The sequence below is a fragment of the Rattus norvegicus genome, chromosome 15 (genome assembly GCF_036323735.1).
Source record: "Rattus norvegicus strain BN/NHsdMcwi chromosome 15, GRCr8, whole genome shotgun sequence".
Lineage (NCBI taxonomy): Eukaryota > Metazoa > Chordata > Mammalia > Rodentia > Muridae > Rattus > Rattus norvegicus.
The window spans coordinates 4,683,409-4,692,469 of record NC_086033.1 but is presented as its reverse complement, the minus strand read 5'-3'; the positions used below and the strand labels follow the sequence as shown (position 1 = coordinate 4,692,469).

The window sequence follows — 9,061 nt, the reverse complement described above, 5'->3', positions numbered from 1 at the left end:
ATTTAAGTTATAAATGTACCATTGTCATTCAAGCCTGGAAATATTAACTCTTTGAATGAATGTACAGAGAATTTTAGTCAGTATGTTGCCACAGGATCTGTCAGGGGTTGGAGAGATGCTTCACGGATTAAGAGTACCAATTGTTCTCCCAGAGATCCTGAGTTCAAATCCCAACAACCACATGGGTACTTACAGAACTCTGCAATGTGATCTGATACACTCTTCTGGTGTGTTTGAAGATAACTACAATGTACTCACAAGTAGATATTATATAGTAAAAAAAAGGAAAAATAGGACTTCTCAGTTTAATCTGGCAGACCTAAATGTCATGGACTTACTGGATGGAAGAGGGTGGGCTTGATCCTGTAGGAATGTACCCAGGCACTGAAATTGGCACTTTGAGTCACTATGCCCAGTTGTGAAGAGTCCTTTCATGGTTGTGGTGAGCAACTTTGCTTATCCTTTCCCATCAGCCAATTCTTTCTATATAAATGAGATCATTTCTGTAGTGTCTGGTTTCAGGTGAATTCTGATTGGCTCTGTGATTCTGACATTTTTGTGGCTCCAGTTGACTAAAGAGGAAGCCATCCATGGTTTTCTAGGTCTCTGAGTGTTTTACCTCTTTTAAAAATATTAATCAATCATGTTTATTTAAAGTATTAACATCAGAAATTTTTAATGGGAATTATTTTAAAAAATCATTAAACAACCAAATCGATTTTCCTATTCTAGCCATATAAGCCAGCTGGACTTTGTAAGGAAAATGATCTAAAGCATCAGTGTCAAGGACTACAGAAAACTGCCACCCACAGGTAAACTGCCACAGTAAAGTGACTACAGCATGGTTCTGTCATTCATACCAGACAACCCAGAATAAATACCTTATAAAAAGAATTAAAATCTATCCAAACAACTTAAAATACTTAAATGCAGAAACCTTAATTTTCCTTCAGTTGGGCCAGAAACCACCACAGACGCTATGGTCAGTGTTCCAGGGAGAACGAGTGGAATGTTTAAGCCTAGGCCAACCAACATAGCCCTCGACTTTTCAAAGAAATCGTTTACTCAGGTATACTGTAAACAAGGACTGTGGCAACACAGGAAACAAAGGCAGTTGGCAAGTGAAACTTCTAGAAGCTCATGAAAACAATACCATCCAAACTGCAGATGGAAAAGGAGAGACAGGTAGTGCCAGGTTCTCTGCAGTCGTTCGGTCCTGCAGGGTGTCAAACAATCGCTGCTTCCCACACCAGGATGTTAGCCCACAGGAGGGGCTGGCGGGACCTGTCCACTGTGAGGACTGGAGGGCTTTCCAGGAAGGCTGAAGCCTCTCAGGTTAGGAGGCCTCAGTAGAAAGAGGAGCACAGCGATCACCATCCAGGCCATCAAGATCACAGTGATGCTGATGCCACTGTCACCGGAGGGCCCTGGCAATTCCCGAAGGCATTCTGTGTCGGTACAATAGGCCCGGGACTGCCGGAGCAGATTGATGAGTCTTCTCATGGCGCGTTCACGAGAGCAAATACATTCACAGGGATCAAATCCTCCTTCAGTCATGGTTGGTTACCAGCTTGATTTTACTCAACTCTTTAAAGCCACCCAAACAAGTGGTGGGTGGGGAGGGAGGTGGCCTGGAGTATTCTGGACGCCCCTGTCGCTGCGGCTGCTGCTGGCCGCCACCCTCCTCCCCTCCGGATTAGATAGTCAATGTCACTCTTAGCCACTAGACCCGGATCTGCGTTTTGCCTTTTGTATGGGTGGATCACGAGGTTGTCAAGTGTGGGCAGAATCTGGGAGACAGCTTTGCCTATCGAGGTTGGTGTTAGTCTTTGTATGGTTACCAGGAACCAATTCCAGATCCTCTGGAAGAACAGTAAGTGATTTCAACTGCTGTGATATCTTCCCTGCCCCTTCCTCTATACTTTGATCTTTCTTTCTTTTTTTTTTTTTTCTTTTCCGGAGCTGGGGACCGAATCCAGGGCCTTGCGGTTTCTAGGCAAGCGTCTACAACTAAGCTAAATCCCCAACCCCATACTTTGATCTTTCTGTAGTCTCTCTGACTCCATCTACCATAATGAAGACTTCATCTCATAAAACACTGTGGACAATAGCTACTGTGAAAAATACCATAAGTTGACAGAGCCTCCATTTTCACATAAATATATAAACACATAAATACCTAAAGAAACACAGAGACACACATAAACACAAGCACAGAACACACAAAGACACACAGAGACACACACAGCCCAAGTCATCATATTCTTTAGTAATTCTGTCCAGAGCCAAGTGGTTATAGGGATAGAAGAAAGTACAATTCCCAGCAATTTCAACTGAATATCATGTAATGCATATTTATGAAATGCATACTTCACAGTATTTTAGGATTCGAGTACATTATACTATCTATCCTTTATTTTCAAAAGTATCGAAAGTTATGAAGAGAATTCCAGCCTAGTATCAGACTTGTGTCCATCAGAATCAGAACAGTTTGCTGTTTGAAACTTTCTTTTATTACAACTGTTTCCTAATGTCACATAGGAAAACCGGCTTCAGCCAGAAATGCCTTTAGCTACCACATGCATCTGAATCTCACCCTGGGAAAACCATGAGAATCCATGAGAGAATGTGTGTGGCTCTTTGATGTCCAGCTTTCCTGTAGGTCTCTTCTGGCTTGCACGGATACCACTCCTTGATTCCTCCCTCTAAATGGCCGTGCAACCTTCTTGCCTTGCTCTGCTGCTGGTCACTGACAACTTGAGGAAGGTAAAAAGTGCCTAGTGTGTTAGTGAAGCAGGCCTTTGAATGTCGCTCTGAGGGGTTTTGGGGAGAGAATCGACATAAAGCTCACTCTGAATGGTGGTAACACCATAACTCTCAGGCCAGGTGCCTTCACTGAATGGCACAGAGAGGAAGCTAAGAGCTAGAATTTCCCTATTTCTGCTCCCTGCTCCACCCACATGGAAAGAGTCTCATTCACATCCTGCCAGCCAGTCCACTTCTACCAACTGCACCTCTCACGGCTACACTCACCCCTTCTAGGATGGAGTCTGTGCTTCCCGACTCTGAGCCAATGGAACCTCCTTTCTTAAAATGCTTCTGTGACAGAATGGGAAACACGACCAGTGCAGTCACTGCTTCCTTCTGCCTTTTGCAGTCTCCTCCCGCCTGGTTCCCTCACAGCCTTCGCAGTCCAATGTGTCTATAAGAAAACAGGGTAAAGATGTCACCTTAATTCTCCTTTGACTTGTCTCTGGGAAGAGCCTTTTGCTACATCAGCCCAGATAGAAGAGTGAAAGAGGAAAAAGAGAAGAGAAGACAGTAGATGGCCTAGGCAAGGGATAACTGAAGTTCTCCTTGTAACACAAGCTACTTCCCAAGATATTACCACTAATCCAGATTCTGTGTCAATAGACCCCCAAAACCTAACCACCTGTCATTAGAGCACATTTGCTGACAAAATTTTGTTGCAGTTAAATTTCTATTATATGTCTTTCAAAACACATCTAAAAGTGGAGTGGGCTTTTCCAGCTAGATTCATAACCTCCTCTCTCCCACACAGCACCCATATTCAAATCACCTGTGACATCTTGTTTCCTAAACACAGGTATGGCTGTCACTTTTACTTTTCTCCATGGGATAGTTTAGGTAGAATGACCTGACCACACCTGTCCATCAATGATTGGCCTTCTAGCTTTAATGACTTCGAAAAATTTATGTTTGTTGATAATGGAAATCCTCCCACAGTATAAAGTCATTTGCTCCTGCTCTCAAACAGAGGAAAAGAAAGAGAGAGAAGGTCTGCCTGCTAGGCATAGTCAAGGTAGGTCAAGGCCTGTTGGCAGATTTTTCAGCCTGCTGAGGTATGGAACCTTAAGAGAAGGTGTACTTGAGGCTTAAATTTCTATTGACCTTGGTGGATAAAAACGAGGTAGTTTGGGGGATGGGAACGAATGCATTGTTTATTTTAACAATTTGTTTCTGTCAGCTTGTGGTTATGCTTCCCACAGTGCTATAGTAAAATAGGGCTTTGAGAAATGTGCTTGTTGTTTCCTTGTACCCACCAGCAGCCCTTTCATAGCTGTCTCTTTCCTCTTCTTTTGGCCTTTCCTCATCTGCCCCTCAGAGAACCTTTCCACTTCCTACCAGTCAGTCCACCAAAGTAGGGCCATGCCGTTTCAGGAAACTGGAATTTCTGAAAAGCCCATTGAATATGGAAAGCAATATCCCCCAGGATATGTCCTGCAGCTCAGAGTAAGATGTTGCAAAAAGAGGATAACTGACTGATCTCCCACTTTGTGCTTTCAAAAAGAACAAATACTTCAAAACCATAGTTTCTTCTGCCTCTCCATTACAGAATCTGATTTCAGCCCTGCACACTGTGCTCTCCTGGATCCATGGATGCTAAGCTGCAGGTTCTGGAGATGCCAACCACTCAGATGAATTCAATGTCTGCTCAACTCAGTCCATTCATTCTCAGTTCCTGGAGTCAATCCGTCCACCGACCCAGACGCCCATCGCCGATCGAGAGTATTCCACGCAGCAAATCGAGTTCCAGCAAGCAGAAGGATCTTCAGTCACAGAGCACATTGCGGAACTTTCCTGACATGCTGGACAGAACTAAGAGGATAGTGAGAAACAAGTTTGTGAAAAGGATCCTATGTCGCCATCTTCTGGGAAAATACAGAATTACATCCTATTACCTTACTTTGGAGTCTGAGGCTTCCTTCTAGTCTCCCATGTGCCTCTGTTCAAGACATAGATGCAGATATTCACAGCCAACCATTGGACTAAGCCTGGGGACCACAATAAAAGAGTTAGGGAAAAGCCTGAAGGAGATGAAGGGGATTGGAACCCAATATGAAGAACAACAATATCAGTTAACTGGAGCCTTCAGAGTTCCTCGGGACTAAACTACCAACTAAAGAGGATATGTGGTCCCGGCCATGGCTCCTGATACATATAGTGTAGAGCATGTGTAGCAACAACTGGCTCATCTGACATCTCTGGGATGGGAGGCAACTGGCCCTGTAGAAACTTGATGTCCCAGAGCAGGGGGATGCTAGAGGGGTGAAGTGGAAGTGGGTAGGTAGGTGGAGGAGTGGCCTCTTAGAAACAAAGAGGATTGGGAGGGTATGGGGGTTCAAAGTGGAGAGACCAATGATGGGGATGACATTTGAAATGTAAACAAATAAAATGACTAGTGTATAATAGATGGTGACAGATGTCTCCATAAGGACTAGATATTCATTATCTGTAACAGGTTCATTGAAAGTCAAAATCCATAACTGTTGTGACTTACTTATTATTGAAATTTCACATAGATGAACACAATCAACATTTTAACTTCTCTCCTTGCACCCATAATAAATCATTAGTTACCTTTATAAAACAATTTAAAAAGCAATTAGTGTTTCTACTCTCTTAGGCTTCGATACAGCGCCTCATTTTACTGTCCCTCTCTATGTTCCCTCCATTGCTGCCCTCTCCCTGTCTCTTCACATTTCACATTCCTATCCCTGACAGTGTCCCTCAGCAATCCATGAGTGAACTTGTACTTCCCTAAATGAGGACAGTCTGCCCCACGTCCCTAGACCCTCACACTAAACTGATCATACAGTCACACAGATTGAAGAATCAACAGCTAACACCCACACCCACATTTCAGTGAATATGTATCCCATTTGTCTCTTTCAGTCTGGATTGTCTCATCCAGAATGACTTTTACTAGATCCATTCATTGTCCTGCATAGTGCATGCTTCCTTTTTGCCTTTTGTAATTGTTAAGCAGCAATGCAGTGTGTAAATGCACCATGTTTTCTTTATGCAGTCATCCGTTAAGGGACAACTTAAATATTTCCAAATTCTAAGCATTATAAATGAGCTTCACTGAACATGGTTGAGCAAGGGTCTGTATTCTAGGATGAATCAACATCTGGACATGAGACCTGGAGTTGTATCTTAAGGTACAACAATTTTCACCTTCCTGAAGAACCATCATACTGATCTCCGAAGTTGCTGTAGAAGTTTGCCTTTCCACCAGGAGACTATGAATGTTCCCCTTGCTCCATAACCCAGTCAGCTTGAGTTGTCACATGTGTTATTAACCTTAGTCATACTGACAAGTGTGAAAAGTGATCTCAGAGTAATTTTGATTTGCATTTGCGTGATGTAGAAGGATGATGAATATTTCTTATGAATTTCTGTCATTTGAGTTTCTTTTATTATGAATGTTATGCTTAGATATGTAGCACTTTTTAATTATTTTTCTTCATATACAGTGTTTTAGTTTTTCCAATATATATTTATATTAGCCTGTTGGGCCCTACCTTGGAGTGTTTCCCTTCCCCCTCGCTGTGCCTTTCAGCCTACTATGGCCAGAAGTTGTTTACACCCTTGGCAGCTTCTCTCGGTCCCTGATTTGGGGCCAGGACCTTCCATGGCACCCATTCCTCTTGCTGAGCCTTTCAGCTTCTTATTGTTAAGAAGTTGTTTACGCCCCTGTGTTGGGGCCGGGACTTGCCACGATGCAGATTTTTCCTGTTTTCCTATTTTCCTGGTTGGGGTTTTCACCTGCTTTATTGTTTTTCCACGGCTTTTGCCTCTGGTATATAAGGAGATCTCAGTAAAGCGTGGACAGCCTTCTTTTAACATGAATGACCCGAGTGTGTGTTTTTTCTTAACTCTTATAGGCCTATGCCCGGTTCTGAGTGTCCTGATGACACAGGCATCATCAAATGGAGGTCCCACCAAGATTGGAAAAGAGAGGACAACCTGACGAGATGGTCCCAGGAAGCCGGCCAGTGAAGGAGGGACGTATTGGGGAAAATGGGCCAGGAAAGGTCCCAGTAAGCAGGATACAGAAGCACCGTGGGCATTGAAAGCACGTGCAAAGAAAAATAAAGATTTGGGGTACTGGTGAGTAAACCTTGTAAAAAGGGACAAGGTAATAATGGTCAAATGTTTTTGTGTACGTGTTCTTTTAGAGTTATGCTAAAATCTAGAGAAGCAAAGTTAATTCTCATAGATGCTTTTAGTCTTTGGACCCTGATTAGAGACAGTTTACACCCTAGACAAGAGAGAAAATGGTTTGAGAAAAACATTCCTCCCAGACTCTCCACAGATGCTTTGGCAAAAGAAGGAAAGTGAGATTAAGCTTTTTAAGAGCTCTCCTGGGGACATCCTGCCTCCTTGCTGGCTCCTATTGGAGAAGTGCTTATTTCTGGTTCTGTGTCCTTTAGGTAGGGTATCTGCGTCCTTTTGGTGGGACACCATCTAGCTCCTTCCCTCTATGTCTATTGTCTGTCCTTGTTGCACCAAGCTGTCCATGGATGTCAATGTATGTCTGGGTTGTGCTTCTTGTTGCTTGAATGTTTTGTGTTTCATGTTTAAAAGAAAAAATGGTGAAAACTTTAAATGCTGGTTGATTTCCCCCTTGATTTAGTTTTAAGTCCTTTCAAGAAAGGAACAAATAAATAAAACAGTTTCAATTGACCTTTGGAGCCCAGCATCCTAGATAACTGGTTATCTCTGGTGTTAACTGCCATGTGTGTCTCTGACTGAATCCTGCCTCAATGGAGGAATGTAGCTAGGAGCCTAGGTCTATCCACTGGGGAAGCTCCCCCAGGGGGCTGGCTCAATGTCTACACTAGCTGGCCTTAAAGGTGCCAGCAGCTTCAAAGCTTCTATGGTAATGGAGCTGTTAGCTGTTTCTCTTAGAGAAATCTTTGACTGTGATATTTGGAATCAACAGGTAACAAGGTGCTTCTTTTAAAATGACAGCTAAAGAAGTAAAAATGGTGTTTGATCTAAGTACTAAAGATATGTGTAGTCACTTCATTTTTTTCTGTTTGGTTTTAAATGTATAATAAGCTTTACATGTCTTGGCTATAAGTGACTGGCTTTTAAGTTATTGGGTATGGTTGAAAATTTGTAATATTTGTAATAGAATGTTGGCTTAAAAAAGGAGTCATTCGAGAAAACACGTGGCATGTGCCAACCCAGGGAAACAGGTCTAGATTGGGATAATATTTTAATATAACTCTTATCATGGAAACCGGACTTGTAAAAGAATTTAGGGCAATGTCTCTTTGGTGAGGTATTAGAGCCTGCAATATCGATCCTTCATATGCAAGGCTTGGCCGTCATACTTTATAGCATGACGAATGGACTTGGTGTTTTGGAGAGACTGGATTTTGGAGGATAGTTTGGTGGAGGGTGAGTTTTGCTTTCCAAAGTTATGGCAGTGCTCTGATGTTACAAGGGAAACTTGAAGATTGTGGCTAATGATTGCCAGTGTTACATTGACTACAGTTTACAGTCTGATCACAGACAGACCTCGGAATTCTAACTCACACATATCTGTGCTTAAGAAAAAATCAAACAGGTGTAGATTGTCACAAGGGTTGATGAGGCTATGGAACTTATAAGAGCATGACAGCCTGCTTCCTCCAACTGCTATTTCAAGAAATACATATAGAATTATTATAGATTTAAAAGATTGGTCTTTTTTTCTTTTCTTTTCTTTTTTTTTTTTTTTTTTTTTTTTTTTTGGTGCTGGGGACCGACCCGGGGCCTTGCTCTACCACTGAGCTAAATTCCCAACCCCTAAGAGATTGTTTTTATACTGTTTCTTGCACTCTTGGGTTGTTGTGAAATATTTCATTTCTTGTGTTTCCTTGGGTTTTGTTTGACTTGACCATACATTTGTATGCCTTTTTGAAAGAAAAATGTACTAATTTTTATTTATTTTGGTGAATTGTTCTTTGGATGACTTTTGTCTGTGGTTCCTCTGAATGCAGTTCCAACGGTGGCCAGAGAGACACCAGATACTGAGTTATAAATGATGGTTAAGCACCCTGTAGGTCCTCAGAGTGAAGCCAGCAGGTTGCCCAGGTTGAACTCCAATTCTAGCTCCCAGTGCACCATGATGTGCTACAGCTTCTCTGCTTCCTCCTGCTCTTCCTTGGCCAGCAGCACCTCTGCATTCTGCCCCTCCATGGCTCTCGCTTGGGTCTCAGTTCCTCCCTCACTTTTGGGGATTTTAACTTTAAGAATGGAC

At 42.6% G+C, this 9,061-nt stretch overlaps 1 protein-coding gene across 1 annotated transcript; it reads right to left on the bottom strand.

Annotated features, from left to right (window-relative positions):
- Positions 1–1,257: 1,257 nt before the first annotated feature.
- Positions 1,258–1,557, bottom strand: LOC134482238 (small integral membrane protein 14-like). Its single transcript, XM_063274932.1, has one exon. The coding sequence runs from the start codon at positions 1,555–1,557 to the stop codon at positions 1,258–1,260; it is 300 nt and encodes a 99-aa protein (XP_063131002.1).
- Between the last annotated feature and the right edge of the window lie 7,504 nt (positions 1,558–9,061).

Excerpts from the sequence above, each read along its gene's own strand:
- LOC134482238 (XM_063274932.1), bottom strand. The coding sequence starts at position 1,557 with ATGACTGAAGGAGGATTTGATCCCTGTGAATGTATTTGCTCTCGTGAA.